We start from the raw sequence: 27026 nt of genomic DNA on the forward strand, positions 1-27026 counted from the left end.
GCATGTTTAGCGGACTAAGTAAGTACGTGTATTTCTTTTATCATTATATCAATATTTGACATTCCATATACATTGTATATCCTTAGTTATAATGTCTATCCGTCTAATGGGCATTCCCTATATATCTCTAGTTATAGTCTTTGTCCGTCTAATGGACTTTCCTTATATAGCCCTAGCTATAATATATATCCGTCTAATGGAAATTCCCTATATATCCTTAGTTATAGTGTCTATCCGTCTAATGGGCATTCCCTATATATACCTAGTTATATAACTTTTTTTACACCCGATTTACTTAAAAAAAAATCAGCCTAACTATATATATAAATTTTATGTGTACTTTTATGTATTCAAAGCAAAAATATACCTTACATATACATTGTAGACCTATGTACATATATGTTTGCTTAATAATGTACATGTACACCTGTATTCATGTATAATATATACATAATTAACGTGTGAAAATACCTCTCACTTCTTGTCATATTTCCATCAAATACTCTAAAGCTTCATAGAACTATGCTGTATTATTTGGCAATGTAAATACAGGGGCGTAGGAAGCGGGTGTGGGAGGTGGGGGCGGGGTTGGAGGGGGTCAGGGGGGGGGGCAAGGACGAGGGCATACATTTCTTGTTTTCGCCGACTGAAATGTTCTAAAATTGCACATTTGAAAGAAAAAAGGGTCCTCCTGCACATTTTCGTGAACTAGACTTAAAATGTCAATCAGGGGGTTCTACGTACTATTTAAAAAAATGTCTCTTAAAAGATTCATCTGTTTATATGACTTAGCAAAACAATTAATTCATTATTATTTTGTGTTAAACAACAATGTACCGATGGTGTGAAGCCAGTATGTTCAGATCGAGTTGCATAGATATGACGGCATTCACAATTACCAATTCTTAATGCAGGTAAATTTAAATAAAAAAAGTATATTATGTTAAGAACGCTTTAAAATCATTAAAATATATCGTAAAACTCATCACAGCCATTCTAAATCTAATATTTTTACCCGGGGGAGACCCTCGGACCTCCTCAAACACCCAAATCTCGCGCCATCAGGCGCTCCCACATTCATCAAAATGCATCGTAAAATTCTAAATCGTAATATTTTTTTCTCGTAGGAGATTGTCCCCCCCCCCCCCCCCCAACACCAAAAATATCGAACCTTTGGCGCTAGCATGGCAATTTGCGTATTCATTAGTTTCCGTTTATCGACGCCACTGTCTATAAATGTGTACAAGGATTCTACTCAACGATATATGAAAAAAGTTTATAAAGTATATATGGTTGTGTGTTGAATTAAAGAATCAATCTCCTCCTGCGGGTGCGGGGCGAGGAGGGGGGTCCAAATATTGAGGACCTTTGCACCCCTCCCCCCCCCCCCCCCCCCCCCCCCCCCCCATTACGTTTCTTTCTACGCCACTGAGATACGCTGTAAATGTATCGGCTATTACGCTTAATCAGGCCAATGTAACCGATAAAATATAAGTTGCCTCTTAGTGGTGTTATTACATCTATATCCATTAGCCGGATGAGATTTTCAGCGACCTCGATTCCGAACTCAATGATGCACTCGGTTCTTTCCGTTGTAAACATTCAATGCCGACAGATACAATTTCTTGTTGTGTTTGGCGATATTTTAACGTTGATAAACATTGCCAATAGTTCAAATTAAATGTTGTAATTTTGAAAACTTTCTAATTTCAGGTATAAGAACGTTTGAAGGAAGTCAAAAACCCTAAGAAATCTATGTAAATCTAATGATTTAGTAACTTTAAAAAGATCAACTTTTAAAGGTAAGACAATATTAATTAATGTACACGTTTTAATAAGACGATATCAAAAGTCATTTACAAAGTGACACAAAAATTGTAATATTTATATACAATATACATGTAAGTATAAAACACCAATTATCACAGAAATATAGATATTTCTCTGGAGTCGGATAACAGATGGAAACAGCATAATCCAGACACATGTCAAGAAAGACAACTCCAAGTAAAATTAACTTCCTATGATTATTTTTCAGTTCACATGATTGATGTATAGATTTTGTGTAAATACTCCAGGTTCCAAAAACTTCACAATCAATATTTTGGTTTGAATAGAAAAACCAGCTTCCTAAAATTCCTCAATCAATATTTTGGTTTGTGTAGAACCTAAATAAAAACTACACCATCAATATTTTGGTGTGAGTAGAAAAACCATTTTCAGAAAATTCCTCCATTAATATTTTGGTTTGGGTAAAACCTAAAACTCAACCATTTGCATCATCATTACTTTACTTTCTATAATGTCCTTTAGCCACTTCTCCCTGAATCTACTCTCACCAGGCCTGAAAAGTGAAATTTAGATATCAGTACATGGCTTGTAAAATCTGTGGTCTTATGGAATTTTAAACAACTCAAACATCCAACTCCCTTAATGCCCTCTGCAAGGCCTCAATTTCACCTACTTTGAATGATATTTAGTGACTTAAACTAAGAAAAAGTATACATATATTTTTTTTTTTTTTAAATTGATATGTGGTTTACCTTTGCAGTATAATTTTGTGAAAGATCTAAATTTGTTAAATCTTTTTTTCAATTTAATTTTAAACACTTTTTTTTCATATTTTACATGTTATGAATAAAATTTGCTTTTTCAATATATTTTTTTATTGTATTATTATAATAATATAATTTCAAACATGATAGAGAACATATACTATCTCACATAGAAGTATAGCTTAACTAAGTCAACTTTTTAAAGGGACAATTCAGTCTAAGAGAACATGAAAATTTGCACATATATTGGGAAAAAACAGTTCTAATGGAATTAAGATCAGTCGGTTTTACTATGATATGCCTGAAAAGCTCATGGTTGTGACATGTGTGTAGATGTTCAAACTCGCTCGCTGTCCGCCATTACACATTGTGGTCGAACTTCTTGTATGCAGAACCCTGTCCCTTGCTCGTAGAGTAATGCAACTTTTGTCTAGAACTGCCCAAATCACTCTGACAGTAGTGTGCTTACCTTATTAGGTGAATTGCCTTGCCTAAAAATCATTTTATCACCTTCTCAGTGGTTATGTAGTTTATTTGTTTAACATGCTTGACTTTGGCTCGGGTATGTGTACAGCGTCCATAAATATTGTACCTGCTTAAGCGTATTGATCAACGATTTGATATTTCAACGATATTAATTAAAATACTAAACAATGACGTGGAATTTGTCAATATTTTATGTTATATGTTTCATAAGAAATGTAGAACAATACATTTATGCCATATTTTGCTTATTGGTATGTAAAAGAATTAGCCTGAGTGAATTGTCCCTTTAAGTATGGTGTGATATATACATAATTTGTAGAATGAAAAAGGAGGAAAAATTAATATTAAAACTTACTTGTGTACAAGTCTGTTTCCTTCAAAGACAAATAGCACATCAACTGGAAAATGCTAAAAGGGCAAAAAAATAATAAAATAAAACAAATGATGAAAAGCAATCTTGATACAAACCTTCTCAAAGGTGTATATGATCCTAAAGCAACAACAGCTTCCAAACATAACAATCGCTTCAAAATTTAAGATTATTTTATGAAATGTGATTTTATAGATTCAAAATTCTTTAAACATAAGATTTAAACAGTTCTATAAATGTAAAAGAACTGAAATTGATCTAATTTACAGTTATATTACATTGTAGGCCTAAACATACGCACAATACTATGATACCGTACAGTACATGCATGTAGCACATTTGTATGCCATTTCCTGTTATTTTCCAGGCATGTTGATTTAAAATAAAATGTCTAACTTCAATCAATGATTTTGTGTTGAGTATGTATAGAAATAAATAATTACTGATTTACTACTAAATTTATATACACTTACTTTGGGTTTAATAGTCGACACTACAAATGAGAAGTATACACAGGCTGTAGCACGTGGGATTGGTTTCCTTCGGGTGGGAATGCTCCAGCGAACTCTGTATCTGTACCGATTATCAAACTCGTGTGGATCTTCACCCAGGAAATCTATACAGTACTGCCAACTGTCCTCATATTGCCAAGTCTAGGACAACAAAAATCATTACCATAACAGTATATGTTAGATATTGATATCTGCTGATTTTGTTTAAAATCTTCTTTTTACCTTCCCACCTAACCTGTATTTAAAACTATTTCAGAATATAAAACATATCAGCTGGCTTAAAATTAATTGATAACAAAGTGTTGAAAATCTTATTGTACATATACCTACACAATACAAAACAAGATATAATCAGGGATAATTCCAGTTCATGTGACTGAATCCCACTCCAGATTAATCGTTAGTTCCTATCTAACAACATTTAGGCCTAAAGATGCCTATAGCTAGGTCGTTGCCAAAAGCTACCTTTGAGTAGATTGTGGGACTATGTTTTAACCTTTAAATTCCATCTATTAAAGACATAATCACCTTGATAAATTCATTGATCTTCTGTTCTGCCTTCTCTACAGTAAATTCATCAATAGTTAACCAATTTACATTTTTCACTTCATAATTTGCATCTTTCACAAATGTTGATTGCCTAGAATTAATCTCTGATGAAATACGGATCGATTCAAAAGTCTTTTCTCTTTCATTCAGAGAGAGGCTGGTCTCCAGTCTTTTGATAGCATGGTCAATGACTTCATCCACCAGATGCTTGGCCTGGTCAGCATAGATATCATCCGATGACATTGTGTCCTAAAACAAATTAGAAAAAATGAATCCTTGGCGCATGTGCGGCAGTAGTTTACAAAATGTTCGTCAAAATCAGCCGAGAAATTGTCAACATTAATTAGATTCAAATGCATCTATCTGATTAAATACTGGTGATGAAGTTAAAAAAAATCTATAGTTAGAATAACATCACCTACTAGTACTTTTACTAACATCAAGGTACATGTAAACATATTTGTTAATTTCAGCCATGTTTGATCGGAATAATTGTTGACAAGACATACAAATGTAATCGATGGTCGGTCATCCCTGATTTTGTTTTTCCTGATATAGCCCAGATGACCTTGCAGTCAGAATGTGATATCTTTTCCGCTATTTTTAAAATTCAAAGAAGCTACTGATCGATGTACATGTACTTGTATACAAACTGTCCAACTTCATCATGTACTTTGAATATGTCGAGATTAAAATATCATGACGGTTGTCATTCATAATTTAATGCTGCATCAGCATATAATTAAAGCCTCTCTTCAGTCTGACATTATAAAGGTGTGCTTACCTTTATGATGCACTTCAGACTTTGTACATTTTTAAGTTTTCGTATTTTGCCTTTTTTATTTATTCCAAAAATAGTGGTCCAATTCATATCTAGAATGATCGAACACTAATTAGGCCATTACCAAAATATTGTAGAATGAAATGTTACTTACAATCGCTTAAACCGCCGCTTTTTCTAGTGAGTGTATTATCGCTCACATGTCAGTTAGTTCGGTAAAACATAACACTCTTCGGTTCCATATTGTTTATGTCAACGTTACCAAGAGCCACGGGGTCTGTTCTAAGCCAATCATTTTTCACCTTTTATCCTCTCATCGGCAAGTTTATCACAGCTTCGCTGATTGGATAACGGAAACCGGAAGTAGCTGAAATAGAAAACATGGCGGGTGAAGGGGGAAATTCAGAAGCTGGCGAGAAGCAAAATCCAATTTGTAGCTTTGACCTTTCGAAATTGAGAGGAAAAGTTCGAAATTATATAGATACAGTAAGTAGTCTGATATCACAAACCATTTTAACAAATCAATTGTGTTTAATAACAAGAGAAACAAGTATTTTGTTGTCAAATTTATTGGGAGACACCGGCCGTTTTCGATTATACGCTTTGAATGGTTGAATTTAAGACGGATCTGGTGGATTTTTTCAGGCGAGCCATGACGAATGCCTTGTAGGTTTGTAGAAAAAATGCAGGTCCGTTAGAATTTATGCTTGAAGTAATTACGTTTACACACAGACACAGTAGAACCGCTTGTTCCGAATAAACAAAAACTGCCCTAGGCCTAGTGTAGAACACATGAAAAACACACATGATTCCTGTCGAGTGTCCCGACTAGGAATCGAACCAGGGTATCCGGTGTTCAAGAAACATGAAGATTTATTTAAGAGTAGGTTTTAAATAAATCATCTTGTATAGGCCTATTGCACACCAGCGACCCAGGCTCAACAGGTTGGGCACAACCCTGGCCTGCATATGGGTAACAGTTATCCATTTGAGTAATTATTTAGTTACTCAAATGAGGAATTCTGTGAAAGGAAAACACATAGTATTGTTAGAAAAAAAAATCAAAAAAGGGGGTCATGATTTTTAGAATGCCTTAATTACTACTGATCTATAAGACTCTAAGTTTCTGTGCATGAACTATCAATTCTGTTGTGTCTCTTTAGTCTCTTTGTATTCTCCATTTACTACAGTGATCATGGAGAAGGTTAACGGAATCGGGGTGCGCAGGAGGTGCGTACCTCTAACATAGGGGGCGCTTAGGCGGCATTGAGGGGAGCTCGAAGCAAGAGAATGGCCGATGGTAGTTGTTTACATTTTTTCAATGCGATCATAGACGCAGTTATTGAGAGGAAAATTAAAAACCAACAATTTTTGCATGTAGAGTGATATCCATTCTACTGATGAGATGTGTTGATTGAAGCCAATGATGCACAATTCGTTCAAGCTAAGCCACATAACTCATGCGAGTAGGGGCGTGAAGTGATTTGTTAACATTTTTTGCGGTCAAAATACAGAGCAATGCAGTGGTTATACTTAGTTTAAAATTCCAGAGCAGACAAATTAAGATTTTCATTTACATTGAAATGTGCCATCAGAATTAAAATTTCTCCATGGCATGTGTACCTTATTGATTACTCAAACTGGTAACTGTTACTCTAATGGGTGACTGTTACCCATATGCAGGATTGTGCCTAACCTGTTAAATTCCTGGTCAGGACACTTGACAGGAATCGAACCTGGATCTCCGGTGTGAACAACTACGGCTCTACCAACTGGACCAAAGAAGCGTGCTCTGTCACCTGAGTGACAGAGAGTGTATTTCAATAGTACTATGCACAAACAAACGACACTGACCCGCTCCTTTTACACTACATTTTGAAGGTTGTTAAATGTCTGCATCAAGGATTTAGAAGTGAGAAGGATATCTCACTGTCTTATGGCGATTGAGTCGAATGAAACAGAAATGTAAAGCTTCATAAATTTCATGACATCTAATCCTTGCTTTAAAGCTGACAATGCAAGTTAAAAAGTTTTAAATTGAGATTAAAAAAAAATTTAGCACACTTGTATTTCAAGAATCGTTTATGAGACAACCCCCATTCGAGGTCAGCCATTTTTGTTTTTCGCTCTGTCTGTATCCGGTGCTCTTACCGACCCCTATATAAAGCGTGTGAATCGACACACATGCGCTGAGTCTATACACGTACATACAAACCTGGCAGTTGTCCACTGTTATCACCTACTATTACGTAAACAAAACACTTGCATATAAAGGTATATGGGGCTTGTTTGGCAACAAAATTCATCACATCCTCTAAGCTGTCATTTACATTTTTGTCAAAATAAAATTTCCACACAAATGAATAGAATTCCAAATGATTAACCGTCCACATATCTCCACGTATATTATCGTAACCGATGTACTCGACTAACCATGTACACGTGACTACCTGTCCCGAACAAGCGACAACTACTGTACCAAGGACACACACGTGTCAGTGTACGTGTAAAACTTAGTCATATTGAAGTGTTTCATTAGCTCGTTTTGGATATTATTTGGGATTTAGCTGACAACACATTCATGTATTATTTCAATGAAACCTCGTCAGGTGAGTGCAGTGTTTATTTTCAGTTTGACATTGTTATTTGCAATATCCGGGCATGTCTATACGAGACAAGTTATGTTTGAAATGACGCACATGTGTCTAGTCCCGTGCTTTATATAGGGGGTTGGCCAGTGAAGGTAACTAAGCAGAGCAAAAATAAAAATGGCTGCCACTTCCTTGGATACGACACTGTCATAACTGGGGAATGTCTCAGAAACAATTTTCCAAAAAAAAAAAAAATCATTATTTTTTTTTAAATTTCAAATGCATGCTTTTTAACTTGCATTGTAAGCTTTAAGGACAAAAAATTTCTTTGGAAAAAAACATGACATCTCATGAAATGAAGGCCCTCTTCAGAAAGTAAGACGGGAAGCTTTACACCTGCAAACTTTATCAAAGTTTGCACCAGCAGATATCAAGACAAATCAGTAGTAGGCCAACGTTTTGGTCAGTGCACAATTACAAAAGCCCTCGCGACATATTCATCCAAAACCCTGAGTGACTTATCCTCCTTATCTACATTCTTGGTCTGCACCTAAACATGTAAGCCTAAAGATAAACCTCAGTATAAGTTTATCGTTAGTTTGAAAATGATTTGTTAGTAAAAGTATGATTACATGCTCTAAAAGAGTTTATTTAAGATACATTGAATACTTCCATTTTTCCTATAAAAGGATAATTATATATAAAATATGTGTTATTACAATTGATATGTTACCCAAATGCATGATTCTGTGAAATGTAAAGGCATAAAGTTGCATTTTTTTTTTATATAAAATGCCTTATTATATTTGTCATAATTTTACTAACTATATTGAACTTACTAGTCGACTACCCGCAGTTTTGTTGAATAAATGTGTGAATATTACACTAAGCACAGAAAACTGGAAAAAAGACATGTTCATCATTGTCATATGTATGGTGAATCGTAAGTACAGCTTGAGAATGATAAAAGAAAATGTCATTTCTGTCCAAAAAACCAGCATATTTCTTGTTTATTTTAGCACCACTATGACTCTGCACTGTTTTGGGCTGATAAGATTGTCTCCCTGTCAAATGGTAAGTGAAATCTAATATCAATTTTATTAAATACCATGACCAGTATTTATGATTTATTATTGATTATGAATATATTCAATGTCTTTTGTTTTCTGACTTCTGTTTTGCATCTCTGTGGAAGACCAGCTGCCACAGTCCTGACTCATGTTAACTTTAATGGTGTTGGTAATAAACTGGTAAAGGAGCAACATTCTCATCGTACATATAGTAATCATGATCACCAATTAGCGTTAATCATTGGATAAATACATATCATATCATAATATGGGTAAAAGAAATGCAGTCAAGTTTACCTGTCTATAAAGACATCAAAGGGACAGAAAGAAAGTGATCTTTATATAGCCAGTTGATCTTTATACGCAGATTGTCTTTAGATTGTATCGGGGAAAAGTGGTCTTATACAGAAGTGGTCGATAAGAAGGCTTTACTGTAATATCAATGGTCGTATTCCAGAGAACATTACATGTCTGTAGGATACAAATTACCGATTCAACCCAATAAGTGCCCATCTCGCTATGAGTGTCTTTCCCCCTTTTTTGAGGGTTCAATTTCAATTGCCCTGCCCCATGCAGGCATAAATAAAGACCAAAACTACACAAAACTGTATAGTTTTGCAATAATTTCATCTTATTAAGCACCTTTTCATTTTTTCACATTTTTAAACGCCCTGTGTGCTTATTTGGTCGAATACAGTACTTATGCATTTTGTGGTATAGATAATTGTACACTAAAACTTATTGTCATCTTAAATTTAGTGATATGTTAACATCATTTATTGTTCAGGTGATGTGGACGATGTCTATTGGTACGCTCAGACACTCTATCACACGGGACAGTATCACCGGGCATCAAAGCTGTTACGCACCGCCAAATTAGACAAGGTTACGTACAGAATAGCGAAGCAAGAAAATTACAACTTTTTTGCCCAAAAAATAAGTGTCTTGTTAAACTAAGAAAGTAAATACTCAGTTTATGTATCAGTGAAACAGCAATCATTTTGTTTCTAATGTATGCTAAGTTAATAACTGATTTCTACCTCTTATAATTTTTCAGACAAATTCAGCCTGTAGATATCTTGCGGCTCTTTGCCATGTAAGTACATGATGTAATGTAGAATCCTTCACTCTTGAAACAGGAGAATTTCACATGAAGATTAATCTTATACTTTTTATTGGGTCTATCACTAAGGTCAAGGGTTGATGTATACTTTCATTTATGTTAACTCTTATTACCAAATGTTTGAAATTTAAACCATTTGCAGTTAAATGTATTGAAATGCCAACCCTTCCTCTGTTTTTCCTAATGAACATTTCTCTACAGTTTCATAAATAATGCATGCACTGTGAAACATGAGCCTTATTAGAGCTGCCATATCCCTGTTTCAGTATGAATGTAAAGAATGGCAAGAATCCCTAAATATTTTAGACATGGTCGACAGCAACAAACTTCGATCGTTTGCTCCCTGTTTGAGTGAGTCACACATCGACACAAACAGCAAGGAGGTAGGTTTTTGTTTTTGGACTGTTAATTGATGAAATTTAATTCAATTTATGTCTTCTTCTCATGTATTCATGTGACGCAAAATTCTGTGTTTATAATATTCTATAAACCTAGTATATATTGTGCATCATGTTATACAAAAAGTCCCTATTTCTAAATTTTTGATTTTATGGTTACTGTACATAGTGTTTGTGATATTTTCTGTTGTGTTTTATTCCCAATAGAAATAACAACAACATACATTCAATATACATATTTTCTGTTGTGTTTTATTCCTGATAGAAACAACAACAACATACATTCAATATACATATTTTCTGTTGTGTTTTATTCCTGATAGAAATAACAACAACATACATTCAATATACATATTTTCTGTTGTGTTTTATTCCTGATAGAAATAACAACAACAAACAACAACATACATTCATATTTTCTGTGTGTTTATCCTGTAGAAAAACAACAACATATTCAATATACATATTTTCTGTTGTGTTTTATTCCTGATAGAAAATAACAACATAACATACATTCAATATACATATTTTCTGTTGTGTTTTATTCCCGATAGAAATAACAACAACATACATTCAATATACATCATTTATGTTCCTATTTCCTAATTATGTTCTGTTTTTTATTTGCTTTGTTTAAATATCCAGACCGGCATTAGTTTGACTTGAGATAGAAACATGATAATGTGTACGGTAAACCTTTGGTAAGTTCGAACAAAATTAAACAAATATTGATTGACCAGTTCGAATTATCTGAAATCAAGCTTCAGGAAAAAATCGTGAGTTCGAACTATCCAAGTTGAAATTAGTAAAAATCAGTTTTGAGTACCGACGTACCTGGCATAAGCAATGTAAGGCAGAAAATCTATAGGGAAAGTATTTAGTTTGCTGATTTACGAGAAAGATTATATTCAATCAATTTCTCGTAAATATGAACATTTAATTTGTGCATTTATAATATTAATTGCAGAGCAGAAACCACATGCATATTTGCACGTGGACATAGCCACAAACAGCACTGTTCACGATCGCGGTCTAGAATCTACATCGACGTCCATTAACTGAGATAGAAACTTTATTTAAACCACAGAAAATCTAGTTAGATCTTTGTTATATTCCGTATCAAGCATACATTTATTTTATTAATTTCTTTACTTATAAAGAAAGTCTGGTTGCATTTGTTTATATTCAGTTCGTAAAAATAGGTCACAATATCGCACTGTGACTGTCAGATTGTCCAAAACCCGATTGCATATTGTCTGCTTCTAAAATAAGATAATTACGTTACTAGTTTTAACTTGTAGAAAACAACATGTTTACAGGTAATTTAACACCTTGATCGGCTGACTAAAGATAGGCTGAATGCATATTTTAATAATGACTTAAACTGATATCTGTATCTAGATTGGACTTAACAAACATAGGCAATTTCTTCCATGTGTTTCCATCAGGTACAGCGAATATTCAAATATACTTTGTCTGGGCCTAAGATTAAATTTTTGTGTACGATATATCGGCATAAAGAATTTTATTTATGACTTAAAATGTTCATGTTAATTCCTTATCTGTTGTATGGTTATAATAATCATTTATACAATTTTTATTCCAAAAATTTTTGTTCCAATGTGCAAAATATATCACCATTTTTGGGGACCCCATTGCACCAATTTGCCAACAAAAATCTTACTTTTACGCTCATAATTTGACGTGTTTGAACTATCCGAAATAGGATTGATTATAAAAAGTCAGTGTTTGATCTATTGCTAGCTAAATAATTACTGTTTTTCCGGGAAAAATGCGTGTTCAAACTATACAGCGGCTCGAATTAACCGGAGGTTTACCGTAATGACTTTAACCACTGTTTCATTCCACAGCCAATAGAGCACTCCATCAACTTACTACGTGGCAAAATATACGAAGCCATGGACAACAGAAACTTGGCTGTAGAATGTTTCCGGGAGGCCCTTCGACAGGATGTGTACTGTTTTGAGGCGTTCGACCTTCTAGTCAATCACCACATGTTGTCAGCACAAGAAGGTTATAATTAGGATTTAATTGCACGGTTTTGCATTTATTACAAGCGTACAAAAGTATATAAGATTGTAAAGGCATCCATAGCTACAAATGTATGATATATGACTTTACTTGTGTAGCTTAGGGAAAAAAGTCAAATCCCTGGGATAAAGATATTGCTGAAAATCTCTTTATACACAGGTCAAATTGTGTTGCAATTGGCCATTTAAAGCCTCATGAAAGTAGTCTTTTTGAACAGATCTTTTTACAAATGTGGTCACTACAGCAGGTTCGACAGTACATGGAATACACAGTTTTGAGATCCTAAAATGATGTGAGTGAAGTACAATTTACTGTTGATTAGTCCCATTTTCCCATGATTGTGATGTCATAATCACGGAAAGGTGGGACGAATTGACGGTAAATCATACTTGTCATTTTGGGATCTCTAAACTGCTGTATAGATGTAACTGTACTATGTGCCTTTTTACTATGCATTAATAACTGTAATGAAAAAATCTGGGTGATAATTGTGTTGTATAGTTGATCTGGCTTCCATTTCAGAAAGAGAACTAATTGATTCATTACCATTTGCGTTACAATGCCCGGAAGAAGAAGTGGAACTCGTCAGATTTCTCTATGAAAATAAAGTCAAAAAGGTATGGCCATGAACTGTACATAATCATACAATCGTGAGGTAGTATTATATGTTTAACAAAGTTCATGTGATTTCCACAAACTTAAGTTGTAATCACTACCTCCTATAGATCAAACTCTGGTCACGATTCGATTGAATGCTTAAGTTATCAAGGTAACGAAAAATTCACTCTAGCCGAGAGGTATATACAGTGGAACTTCCCTAAACCGATCATGGTCGGTGCATATAATTTCGGCTGGTTTAGAGAGGGTTTGGTTTGGAGAAGTGCACCGAATATCGATCATTATGATCGGGATTTAATCGATCGGAAGTCGTTCTTTACACTATAGTGTACTGCATGTATGCCTGGTTGTGATCGTTAAAACCGACCGATATTGGCTGTTAATGTTTCCCTTGGGCCTCTTGTTTATATTACCACATTTTCTATGAATACAAAAAAAAAACCAAAAAACATAAGAGTTGTAAACTTGTGAACAAAATAGGAGAAAATAACATTGAATTCTTTTCTTCACAAGACCATGAAATATGAATGAATGACTTGATGATCTATTAACTGCTTGATTAATTGTAACAAGTCCACAGTCACTTCCATCCTTGGAATTTTTAGAGTGTCATCCCACCGAAAAGGATATAATCAACTTGTTATACAATAATCATGATGCAATTTCCAAGAATGTCCTTGACCTGTGTTTCAGTACAACAAGCCACAGAATCTTACAGTTCCCAACTCATTGTGTGCCCTTAAGGACAATTTAGATGTCGTTGTTAACCTGGCAGAGCGACATTATTACAACTGTGAATTTAGAGATTGTTATAAAATCACATCAATGTAAGTATTTTTGCAATTGAATCTGTAAAATTATTCATTTGAAATTATAAAAGAACACACGCTGTAATACAAATTCAGTAATGTTGATAATCATATTGATCATAAATTTAGTTTGTAATGTGTTTAAGTTCACACATCAAAGCATTTTGAATTAACAAAAGAAAGACATCAATATGTATAATATATATATACGCCACAATGGTATGCTAACATTCCGTCTTCATTTCATTATTCAAAGCATTTCCATATTTAAAAAAAAAACCCATCAATTCCATTTTCCGCTTCAGAATTCAAAACTAATTCATGCCAAAATATGTTTTGTGTAAATGCTATAATATTTGATAAATATTTAGATTAAAGTAAAATGATGAACTTGGTGTTTTAGAACAATGTATAATAAATAAAGGAGTACAGAGTGTTGTGTAGATATAATTCTGCACAGGGTGTTGTGTAGGTATAATTCTGTACAGGGTGTTGTGTTGGTATAATTCTGTACAGGGTGTTGTATTGGTATAATTCTGTACAGGGTGTTGTGTTGGTATAATTTTGTACAGGGTGTTGTGTTGTAAATTCTGTACAGGGTGTTGAGTTGGTATAATTCTGTACAGGGTGTTGTGTTGGTATAATTCTGTACAGGGTGTTGTGTAGTATAATTCTGTACAGGGTGTTGTGTTGGTATAATTCTGTACAGGTGTTGTGTAGTATAATTCTGTACAGGTTGTGTGTATAATTCTGTAAGTTTGGTAATCTGTTAATCGTACAGGGTGTTGTGTTGGTATAATTCTGTACAGGGGTGTGTTGTGGTGGTATATATTCTGTACAGGGTGTTGTGTAGGTATAATTCTGTACAGGGTGTTGTGTAGGTATAATTCTGTACAGGGTGTTGTGTTGGTATAATTCTGTACAGGGTGTTGTGTTGGTAGGTATAATTCTGTACAGGGTGTTGTGTTGGTATAATTCTGTACAGGGTGTTGTGTTGGTATAATTCTGTACAGGGTGTTGTGTTGGTATAATTCTGTACAGGGTGTTGTGTTGGTATAATTCTGTACAGGGTGTTGTGTTGGTATAATTCTGTACAGGGTGTTGTGTTGGTAAATAATTCTGTACAGGGTGTTGTGTTGGTATAATTCTGTAATTGTACAGGGTGTTGTGTGGTATAATTCTGTACAGGGTGTTGTGGTGATAATTCTGTACAGGGTGTTGTGTTGGTATAATTCTGTACAGGGTGTTGTGTTGGTATAATTCTGTACAGGGTGTTGTGTTGGTATAATTCTGTACAGGGTGTTGTGTTGGTATAATTCTGTACAGGGTGTTGTGTTGGTATAATTCTGTACAGGGTGTTGTGTTGGTATAATTCTGTACAGGGTGTTGTGTTGGTATAATATATAATTCAGTACAGGTTGTTGTGTTGGTATAATTCTGTACAGGGTGTTGTGTTGGTATAATTCTGTACAGGGTGTTGTGTTGGTATAATTCTGTACAGGGTGTTGTGTTGGTATAATTCTGTACAGGGTGTTGTGTTGGTATAATTCTGTACAGGGTGTTGTATTGGTATAATTCTGTACAGGTGTGTTGTATTGGTATAATTCTGTACAGGGTGTTGTGTTGTGTTGTGTATATAATTCTGTACAGGGTGTTGTGTTGGTATAATTCTGTACAGGGTGTTGTGTTGGTATAATTCTGTACAGGGTGTTGTGTTGGTATAATTCTGTACAGGGTGTTGTGTTGGTATAATTCTGTACAGGGTGTTGTGTTGGTATAATTCTGTACAGGGTGTTGTGTAGGTATAATTCTGTACAGGGTGTTGTGTTGGTATAATTCTGTACAGGGTGTTGTGTTGGTATAATTCTGTACAGGGTGTTGTATTGGTATAATTCTGTACAGGGTGTTGTGTTGGTATAATTCTGTACAGGGTGTTGTGTTGGTATAATTCTGTACAGGGTGTTGTGTTGGTATATTTATAATTCTGTACAGGGTGTTGTGTTGGTATAATTCTGTACAGGGTGTTGTGTTGGTATAATTCTGTACAGGGTGTTGTGTTGGTATAATTCTGTACAGGGTGTTGTGTAGGTATAATTCTGTACAGGGTGTTGTTGGTATAATTCTGTACAGGGTGTTGTGTTGGTATAATTCTGTACAGGGTGTTGTGTTGGTATAATTCTGTACAGGGTGTTGTGTTGGTATAATTCTGTACAGGGTGTTGTGTTGGTATAATTCTGTACAGGGTGTTGTGTTGGTATAATTCTGTACAGGGTGTTGTGTTGGTATAATTTGTACAGGTGTTGTGTGGTATAATTCTGTACAGGGTGTTGTGTGGTATAATCTGTACAGTGTGTGTTGGTATAATTCTGTACAGGGTGTTGTTGGTATTGGTATAATTCTGTACAGGGTGTTGTTTGGTATAATTCTGTACAGGGTGTTGTTTGTATAATTCTGTACAGGGTGTTGTGTTGGTATAATTCTGTACAGGGTGTTGTTGGTATAATTCTGTACAGGGTGTTGTTTGGTATAATTCTGTACAGGGTGTTGTGTTGGTATAATTCTGTACAGGGTGTTGTGTTGGTATAATTCTGTACAGGGTGTTGTGTTGGTATAATTCTGTACAGGGTGTTGTGTGGTATAATTCTGTACAGGGTGTTGTGTGGTATAATTCTGTACAGGGTGTTGTGTTGGTATAATTCTGTACAGGGTGTTGTGTTGGTATAATTCTGTACAGGTGTTGTGTTGGTATAATTCTGTACAGGGTGTTGTGTTGGTATAATTCTGTACAGGGTGTTGTTGGTATAATTCTGTACAGGGTGTTGTGTTGGTATAATTCTGTACAGGGTGTTGTGTAGGTATAATTCTGTACAGGGTGTTGTGTTAGTATAATTCTGTACAGGGTATTGTGTTGGTATAATTCTATACAGGGTGTTGTATTGGTATAATTCTATACAGGGTGCTGACCAAGGATCCCTACAATAGCCAGTGTCTTCCTCTACATATAGCTGTACTGGTGGAGTTAAAGAATCTAAAAGGTATAATTCTGTAAAACATCACCTGAAGACATTTCATTGTGGATTTAAAGAATGGTTAATTACTGTAATCCAACTTTAATTTGCGTGCGATTTCCTTACATAAATTTCACTATTGACTAAAATTCGCGAAAGTTAATATCCGCGAATTATTATAGATATGACTTAGTATGATAGTATTAAATGAAAGTAGAACTATATGAAGTCTGTTACGCGAAAGTTAATCTCCACGATCTTGTTTTGAAAGGGAATTCGCGAAATTTAATAGCTGCGAATAAAAATTGGTTTACAATAGTCAACAACAAAACTATTAAAATATTGTTAATATCAGCAGTCTACGTATAGTACAAAGATTATTTTACATGATTTCCATTGTTGGTCATACTGAGTTAGAAAGCGTGTTAGATAAAACATTCCAGTTTTTTTAGACAAGTTCACAACTTGCATGTTCGAAAATAATTTTAAATCTTGAAAATACAGGAATTGTTTGAAGTGTTTGATGTCAAGTCAGTAGATCATGTCTTTGCGTTTCAATGTTTTATCAATTTTGTATTTTCAGAATTATTTTATTTAGCCCACAAGTTAGTGGATCTATATCCAAATAAACCGGTGAGTAAACATTTCTTTTTAACCAAAATTCAAATTGATAGATATGCCCTCAAAAGAATTATACTACATGTGATAATGTGAAGTATACAATATGAACCATGTGATAATTAATGTGAAGTATGCAATGTGAACAGAACTTTTGACCTACTGTAAACCAATTTTCTTTTGTGTGCAATTTATTTTTCCAAACTTTGCGATCATAAATAAATTCGCAAAAAAAATTGTTTTCGCAAATTGATATCTTCCACAATCTTCAACAATTAAATTCAAACATATTTCCATTCAATTTTAAATCTGTGGAAATTAATCTCTCGAAAATGTTTTGAAAAAGAATTCGCGAAATTTAGTAGTCGCAAAAGAAAGTTGTTTTACTGTATATTTTAATAGTAATTAATTATATCAGGTTTCTCAACATTCCATCATTAATCTTAAAAGATATTTTATTGGTTTAATATGGCACAATCTTCATATAAATGGCATGGGATATATTTGTAAGTTACCAGATATTTCCCAAATATTAAAATTCAAAATTGTACAATTTAAGTATGTGTTTACTACTGATGAAATGACCACTGATTGATTGTTGCTTTAGGTTTCGTGGTTTGCAGTTGGATGTTACTATCTACTAATACCCAACAACATAGAACCAGGTCGCCGGTATCTCAGGTGAGTGAAAAATATCTTAGGTACATAGAAGTAGGTTGCCAGTACATTAAAATATCTTGGGTATAAGAACCCAGTCTGTTAATCTTTTACACAAAAGTAGGTCCTTTTATTAGTAAGCTGTCCTCATGTAATCACTTAGAATAAAACAGATTCCTTACCTAGAATTAAACAGATTCCTTACATATAATTAAACAGATTCCTTACCTATAATTAAACAGATTCCTTACCTATAATTAAACAGATTCCTTACCTATAATTAAACAGATTCCTTACCTATAATTAAACAGATTCCTTACCTAGAATTAAACAAATTCCTTACCTAGAATTTAACAGATTCCTTACCTAGAATAAATAATCAGAAACATAATAATTTTAACATGTATAAATAACAGGCTAGCCTATACAGTATCTAAATTTACACCACTTTTAAAATTATTCCATTACATAAACAGTAAAGCCACCTCTATGGATAGAGTGTATGGACCAGCCTGGCTAGCGTTTGGTCACTCGTTTGCGACAGAGAATGAACATGACCAAGCCATGGCAGCGTACTTCACAGCGTCCCAGCTAATGAAAGGCTGCCACCTGCCTATCCTGTATGTAGGACTGGAGTACGGACTGACTAACAACAGTAAGCTGGCCGAGCGATTCTTTAACCAGGCGTTGTCTATAGCACCAGAAGATCCATTTGTTTTACACGAGATGGGTGTAATAGCCTTCCAGAATCTTGAGTAAGTTTACTACGACTGTTTAATGTAAACTGACTTTCTATTGCATGGGAATTTCGTGATTCATGTAAATTTGCAAAAGTTTATCTCGGTAAAAAAATCAATATCTTCCACAATATTAATTCCTGCACTATTTGAAAAGTAATTCAATTAAATTTTAAATCTGAAAAACTTAAATCTCTGCAAAGTGCTCTGAAAAGGAATCACAGAATTTAGTAGCCGCGAAAGGGAGTCGGTTCACAGAAGCCTCATGTTATCTAAATGCGAGTTGGTTAAAGGATTTGTGCAGTCAAAAATGATAATTTCAGTTTATGCTGGAAATGGCTTTATTAGCACGTGTAGAAACCTCTCCGTGCCGCGCGCGACCGGAATAACCCGTAAGAAGTCGATATCGAGGTCCAAAATTCTGGCCGCCCGATTATGCATATTTTCTAGCTCTAAACCGTGTGACGTCACAATAGTCCGTGGTTTATAGCTGTACTATAACTGGTGTGCTATCACTTACATCGACGGTCACAGGAAAAGCCGATCAATGATTTTTTATGATTACTTTTGAGTGAAGTTAATCATATAATAACTTTGGCTCGAATGTAAATAACTAAAAGAGTGAAATCCGATGTTTCAAATACTCTAATTTATGCTCTAATAGCAGGTATCTTCATGTAATTATGAAAAAAAATCCACACAGAAATAAAAGTTTCGGTTTTTTTGTCGCGGAGTTCAGCAACGAATAAGCTTTAATTAGATAATAATTTTCCCATAGTCTGTATCTTTGATACATTGTGAATTACAAAGTTTGTGACTGTTAAATGAAATTTTACGTACATGTAGCAATTTAAGAAAGCCTTGATTAAAGTATTGACGTACGTACACACCAATGATTGATCATTACAAACATTGTGTTGTGTGTTGCTAACCGAATAAATTGAGATACATTTATTACAATACCGTAAAACGTTTCAACATATGGTAGAAAGAATTTATTTTTGATATTATAAAAGATCTAAATATTGAGATATTAAACAAAACAAACTATTTTTTCAGACCGTGCGGTCGCTTTCAATTTTTAATCGATATACGAGTAGATACTCCGATATAGATATATAATTAGCCATGCCTTTAGTTTGATGGTTATGTAATACCAGGACCAGGATGTTGTTTACCTGTACACAACGCCATTCATCGAACTCACCTGTAATTACCTGGCCGCGGGCAATTTGCTATTCGGTGGATTATATCGGGTATTTGCTATTGTCTTACTGTCAATCAGGTTAGGACATCTGTTAATTGGATTGTGATTTGAATTATGGAAACCCCGTACATCTATGCTCTAGGTTTTTTATTGTCACCTCCATTTTTAAAATGAAGATGTAAAAGCAAATGGAAATAAAATATCCCTGATCATACCTAGGATATATATATGTCGTACACAGGTAAAACAATAATGGAAGTTGACTTATTCAGAAACAAAAATGGTTCTAAGAACTATTTCAACTAAAGATTAAACTTTAAACATTATTCCAGTCTAATACTGTAATTACGGAATCGTGGCATATCTATATAGCAATCTACCGTAATTTCTAAGGTATTAGTAAAACTTCTAAGCATGTATTTTCACCGTTTCGAATCTACATGTATAGTCATACAAGAAGGGTTAAGCATTACCACACTAATTATATATGAATATACTTATTTTAATATCACTTAGTATATTTTTGAAAAGGTACAAGATATATCTATTTATAATGCCTGTATACAAGTAATTTCATTTTTCATTTGAACACTATATGTGGTTACTTTTTGGATTATATGATAAATGTTCATATATCATACTATTAAATTTCGGTATGATATACAAAAGGATCGATTATGAATATACTATTTTGAGGATTTAGTATGATTTTGAAATAATGAATTTAAATCTACATTTATACTGTAATTAAGAAACATATATCAGAAATATCATTGATGTATTTCTGCTTTTTAGTAAACTTTAAAGTTTCAAAGGCAACAATATAGATATACATATTATTTTTGGTATAAGTTCGGTACTGTTACTCCAATATCACATAACTGATGACCGTCCAAATTTTATTTTTATTCAAAAACTGTGCCGTGTTTGCATCGTTGTGACAGAAGTTTGAAATAAAAACATGGATTCTAGATATATTCATGCTATATTTTGGGATTTTACTCGTAAAAAGATAGCGTTACATTATACTGTTTTTTATTACACAGAAATTTACATAATATGCTATCTAAATCTCAGTCCAGACTGATCCGAACATCATATTGATATCGCTATCGAATTGGACTGATTATCTAATCTAAAGTTAGATATATTCTTGTTTGAATGTTTGAAATGGTGTAAATGGAATGTTTTGAAACTGAAAATATCTTAATCATAAAGCTAGAATAACCATTTACTCGAAAAACTCAAATTGTAGATCTAACGTATACGTGTATGTGCTGTATAGGTGTATAGTACTAGGCTTACCTTGTGTAGCCGCGGACTACTGTGACATCACAAGACCACGTGACCGCCTAGCTCATTATCTCTGAACCGTAGTCGACACTACCCGTAAATCACGACCAAAACCAACCGATAGCGCTAAAAGCTAGGCGATTCGTTGGGTGGGACTTAATTTTTCATTCATCCAAAGCAATATCCTGACGTATTATCAAAAAAAAAATTTGACTGCACAAATCCTCTAAAGGCCCACCGCTACTTTAAGTATTATAACATTACTGTTATTTCCTTGACAGATGGTTAAAGGCCCATCACTACTTTAAGTATTATAACATTACTGTAATTTTCCTTGACAGTTTGTTTAAGACCCACCGCTACTTTAAGTATATAAATATTTTTGATTGTTAGCATTACTGTAATTTTAGTATTTTAGTATTATAACTGTAATTTCCTTGGCAGTTGGTTAAAGGCCCATCGCTATTTTTAGTATTATAACTGTAATTTCCTTGGCAGTTGGTTAAAGGCCCACCGCTACTTTTAGTATTATAACTGTAATTTCCTTGGCAGTTGGTTAAAGGCCCACCGCTACTTTAAGGAGGCGCTATCTAAGGTGGAGTGTGTGAGTCACCAGGTGATGGTGGAGAAATGGGAACCTCTATTAAACAACCTCGGACACACCTGTCGGAAACTCAAGTATGTTTAGTGTGCAGTAAAATAGGAAATAATCACTCAGTTGTAATGCTTTTCCTTCCTAATTTAACTTATTCATTATTAAAACAAGACATATTGTTATCAAGTATGGCCCAATATATTTGAGTTAATACTTAAGTTTGTTGCCCTAATATGCAGAAATGACTAAGGGTAAACTACATTGTTTATTATAGACCTTTGCATATCTGTGTAGGAGTGAGTTGTCTACTCCTAAGAGTTCTAGCCCAACTCCATTGAAACACAGCTTGTCCTATGTACTCACAACAATGTGTTTGCATCAGGAAATTTGGTTTTTAGAAAATCTATGGTAAATATATATAAAATACCCCTAGGTTAAAGAGAATATTCACTCAGGCTAATTCTTTTACATAACCAAGAAGCAAATTATGGCATAAATGTATTGTTCTACATTTCTTATGCAACATATAACATAAAATATTGACAAATTCCACGTCATTGTTGAGTATTTTAATTGAGACCGTTGTAGTTACAAATCGTGATCAATACGATAAAGCAGGTTCAATATGTACGCTGTACGCATATCCAAGCTAAAGTCACGCACGTTAAACAAATGAACTACATAACCACTGAGGAGGTGATAAAATGATTTTTAGGCAAGACAATTCACCTAATAAGGTAAACACACTACTGTCAGAGCAATTTGAGCAGTTCTAGACTAAAGTTGCATTACTCTACAAGAAAAGGACAGGGTTTGGCATACAAGAAGTTTAATGTTCTCTTAGACTAAATTGTCCCTTTAAATTAAATAAATAGATATAGACATTTGTTATAACATTTAACTTTATAATATGTGTATAGGAGATATGATGAAGCATTAGATTACCACCGGCAAGCCCTGGTTCTGTCCCCTCAGAATCCATCTACATACTCCGCCATTGGATACTGTTATGTACTAATGGGAAACAATATCATGGCTGTGGACTACTTCGACAAGGTAAATACACATTTCTGTCCTTAAGAGACCAATATGTTCAACTTAAGTTGGTTCTTTTTATAAACAAACCAGTTATGTTCTTCACATTTAGAAATTTATATGTTAGCTTTAGTAAATAATTTTGTTTAGCCCAAATTTGAATCAATAGAATTATTTATAAGTCTACAGCCTTTTATTTAACAGTGGATAAAGATTTACATGTTTATAAATAAAAAAAACCCAGACTGGACATGAAATTATGTGTATGTATACATTACTAGAAATATTGTTGTGTCCTTGAGGTCTTACTTTGTCTTGTTCTTGTCTATTACATATTTCTTTTATCCATTTTTTTCTTTCATTGACATGTCCTATTTACTATAACTTTGTGCTGTAGACGTTAGGGATACAGTGACGTGTCCTATTTACTATAACTTTGTGTCGTAGGCGTTAGGGATACAGTGACGTGTCCTATTTACTATAACTTTGTGTTGTAGGCGTTAGGGATACAGTGACGTGTCCTATTTACTATAACTTTGTGTTGTAGACGTTAGGGATACAGTGACGTGTCCTATTTACTATAACTTTGTGTTGTAGGCGTTAGGGATACAGTGACGTGTCCTATTTACTATAACTTTGTGTTGTAGGCGTTAGGGATACAGTGACGTGTCCTATTTACTATAACTTTGTGTTGTAGGCGTTAGGGATACAGTGACGTGTCCTATTTACTATAACTTTGTGTTGTAGACGTTAGGGATACAGTGACGTGTCCTATTTACTATAACTTTGTGTTGTAGACGTTAGGGATACAGTGACGTGTCCTATTTACTATAACTTTGTGTTGTAGACGTTAGGGATACAGTGACGTGTCCTATTTACTATAACTTTGTGTTGTAGACGTTAGGGATACAGTGACGTGTCCTATTTACTATAACTTTGTGTCGTAGGCGTTAGGGATACAGTGACGTGTCCTATTTACTATAACTTTGTGTTGTAGACGTTAGGGATACAGTGACGTGTCCTATTTACTATAACTTTGTGTCGTAGGCGTTAGGGATACAGTGACGTGTCCTATTTACTATAACTTTGTGTCGTAGGCGTTAGGGATACAGTGACGTGTCCTATTTACTATAACTTTGTGTCGTAGGCGTTAGGGATACAGTGACGTGTCCTATTTACTATAACTTTGTGTCGTAGGCGTTAGGGATACAGTGACGTGTCCTATTTACTATAACTTTGTGTTGTAGGCGTTAGGGATACAGTGACGTGTCCTATTTACTATAACTTTGTGTTGTAGGCGTTAGGGATACAGTGACGTGTCCTATTTACTATAACTTTGTGTTGTAGGCGTTAGGGATACGAAGAGATGACACCTTTTCCACTACAATGTTAAACAATGTGATGGAAGCACTTATGTTAGAGATGTCTCCCTGTGAAGGTAAATATCTAACTTAAGGCTGTATGTTATCATCACAAAAATCACCATAATTACCTAATAATACACAATGAAGTGTGAACCAACTAATTTTTCTCTGGAATTAAATTCCGTGATCTTCTCTGATGATATGAGTCACAAATTTAAAACGTAATCATTACAAAACTGTTTCAAATACACAAAAGAACCATATGAGTTTAAACGGTGAAATTAAATCACTTTAATAAAGGTAAAATAAATTGATTTACAGTATGATATATTTTATGATCCCTTGTCCTGAGACAAATTTGATTTACGCTCTTCTAAGAAGAGAAGTCTTCTCAGAAGATCTTCCACTTAATATATGAAAGAGCTTCCAGTAGCAGAAGAACTACAAATTGACTTATTGGAAGTTATATTTAAGAAGTAGAAGGGAAATCGAGTTAGGCTCTGTAGATTGTTCACATTTTAATTGCACATATAGGTTAGTATGAAGAAATGTCTAGGTATTATTGGCTTTAATTCTAGATCTGCCATACTAATTTATATTGCAGATGATGACATGCAGATATCTAAAACGATAGCATTTGATACACCAGAAAGTAACAAGGCAAGTGTAGGTGATGTACCCTCGGAGGTGGACAACAGCAGCATCATGGTCATAGAGGAGCTTGATATGGACGAAAGTGATTGATAGTTTCAAACATCTTGGTGATAGGCAGACAATAATATCATCATGGTCATAGAGGAGACTGCTATGTACGAAACTGATTGACAGTTTCAAACATCTTGGTGATAGGCAAACAACAGCAGCATCATGGTCATAAAGGAGCTTGATACAAACGAAAGTGATGAAAGTTTCAAACATCTTGGTGATAGGAAGACAACAATGTCATCATGGCCACAGAGGAGCTTGATATGAACAAATGTGATTGGTTTAATGTTTTTGTGATATTGATTATCAGAGAATGATGAAAAAATGCCAAATACAAACTGTACATCTTCATAAAACAGTATATCTATGGCAGTGTACAAAGACAGAATGAAATATTAACTGATGTAGATAGAAGAACTACTTCACAAATTTTGGGAGATGATGATTGTGTCTAATGTCACCCCACAGAACAATTAGTGATAGTATGGGTGTTCTTTACATTGACCTTCTCATCAAATCTTAGTGAGATAGGAGACAGGTTTGCGATTACTACAACAGTTCATGTGTTCCACTCATAAATCATCTCCACATTTGGATTGCTTGCCAGAAATGTTGTCAAGAACAATGTCAAATTTAGGTTTGATAAGACATGTACAGTAACATGTGTTAAAGCTGAAGAAATGAAGCATCAGATTCTGAATCAGCTGTTACTGAAAAGGTCATGGTGTCTTTCGCATGTTATCAAAAAGGTCATGGTGTCTTTCGCATGTTATCAAAAAGATCATGGTGTCTCACATGTTATCAAAAGGTCATGGTGTCTTTCGCATGTTATCAAAAAGGTCATGGTGTCTCACATGTTATCAAAAGGTCATGGTGTCTTTCGCATGTTATCAAAAATGTCATGGTGTCTTTCGCATGTTATCAAAAAGGTCATGGTGTCTTACATGTTATCAAAAGGTCATGGTGTTTCACATGTTATCAAAAAGGCCATGGTGTCTCGCATGTTATCAAAAAGGTCATGGTGTCTCATATGTTATGGTTGACAGGTCCTTTTACCTGAACCCTAGGGAATCAATGTTTACCGGTCCTTTTACCTGAACCCTAGGGAATCAGTGTTTACTGGTCCTTTTACCTGAACCCTAGGGAATCAGTGTTTACCAGTCCTTTTACCTGAACCCTAGGGAATCAGTGTTTACCGGTCCTCTAACCTGAACCTTAGGGAATCAGTGTTTACTGGTCCTTTTACCTGAACCCTAGGGAATCAGTGTTTACCGGTCCTTTTACCTAAACCCTAGGGAATCAGTGTTTACCAGTCCTTTTACCTGAACCCTAGGGAATCAGTGTTTACCAGTCCTTTTACCTGAACCCTAGGGAATCAGTGTCCTTTTACCTGAACCCTAGGGAATCAGTGTTTACCGGTCCTTTTACCTAAACCCTAGGGAATCAGTGTTTACCAGTCCTTTTACCTGAACCCTAGGGAATCAGTGTTTACCAGTCCTTTTACCTGAACCCTAGGGAATCAGTGTTTACCAGTCCTTTTACCTGAACCCTAGGGAATCGGTGTTTACCGGTCCTTTTACCTGAACCCTAGGGAATCAGTGTTTACCAGTCCTTTTACCTGAACCCTAGGGAATCAGTGTTTACCGGTCCTTTTACCTAAACCCTAGGGAGGAATCAGTGTTTACCAGTCCTTTTACCTTAACCCTAGGGAATCAGTGTTTACCAGTCCTTTTACCTGAACCCTAGGCAATCAGTGTTTACCAGTCCTTTTACCTGAACCCTAGGGAATCGGTGTTTACCGGTCCTTTTACCTGAACCCTAGGGAATCAGTGTTTACCGGTCCTTTTACCTGAGCCCTAGGGAATCAGTGTTAACTGGTCCATTTACCTGAAC

General features: G+C 34.6%; 2 protein-coding genes across 3 annotated transcripts in view; one reads left to right on the forward strand and one right to left on the reverse strand.

The window, feature by feature from the left end:
• Positions 1 to 1813: 1813 nt before the first annotated feature.
• LOC138308237 (A-kinase anchor protein 14-like) overlaps positions 1814 to 27026 on the reverse strand; it is a 36346-nt gene continuing 11133 nt past the window's right edge. The window contains exons 2-6 of the mRNA XM_069249222.1: positions 5408 to 5620; positions 4452 to 4721; positions 3885 to 4064; positions 3397 to 3449; positions 1814 to 2344 (exon numbers count right to left, since the gene is read on the reverse strand). Of these exons, the coding sequence (XP_069105323.1) occupies positions 2260 to 2344; positions 3397 to 3449; positions 3885 to 4064; positions 4452 to 4715 (582 nt within the window). The 5' untranslated portion in view covers positions 4716 to 4721; positions 5408 to 5620 and the 3' untranslated portion in view covers positions 1814 to 2259. The remainder of the gene's footprint in view (positions 2345 to 3396; positions 3450 to 3884; positions 4065 to 4451; positions 4722 to 5407; positions 5621 to 27026) is intronic.
• Positions 5627 to 26509, forward strand: LOC138308234 (cell division cycle protein 16 homolog). 2 transcript variants are annotated; one of them, XR_011206094.1, is made up of 17 exons: positions 5627 to 5739; positions 8864 to 8918; positions 9702 to 9799; positions 9972 to 10010; positions 10304 to 10420; positions 12307 to 12469; positions 13010 to 13104; positions 13799 to 13932; positions 16870 to 16949; positions 17506 to 17555; positions 18148 to 18221; positions 18674 to 18952; positions 21987 to 22112; positions 22950 to 23085; positions 24412 to 24502; positions 25033 to 25851; positions 25973 to 26509. XR_011206094.1 is itself a non-coding variant. In XM_069249217.1 (16 exons), exons 1-16 carry the CDS (start codon positions 5635 to 5637, stop codon positions 25170 to 25172), a joined length of 1782 nt encoding a protein of 593 aa, XP_069105318.1. In that variant the 5' UTR covers positions 5627 to 5634; the 3' UTR covers positions 25173 to 26509. The 2 variants fall into 2 exon arrangements, 1 of the variants encoding a protein (XP_069105318.1); XM_069249217.1 differs by having other exon boundaries at positions 25033 to 26509.

This window comes from Argopecten irradians, chromosome 14, assembly GCF_041381155.1.
Source record: "Argopecten irradians isolate NY chromosome 14, Ai_NY, whole genome shotgun sequence".
NCBI lineage: Eukaryota > Metazoa > Mollusca > Bivalvia > Pectinida > Pectinidae > Argopecten > Argopecten irradians.

Excerpts from the sequence above, each read along its gene's own strand:
- LOC138308234 (XM_069249217.1), top strand. The coding sequence starts at position 5,635 with ATGGCGGGTGAAGGGGGAAATTCAGAAGCTGGCGAGAAGCAAAATCCA. Across the intron at positions 9,800-9,971 it reads GCACCGCCAAATTAGACAAG|ACAAATTCAGCCTGTAGATA; the intron begins GTTACGTACAGA and ends ATAATTTTTCAG. Across the intron at positions 23,086-24,411 it reads CTGTGGACTACTTCGACAAG|GCGTTAGGGATACGAAGAGA; the intron begins GTAAATACACAT and ends TTTGTGTTGTAG.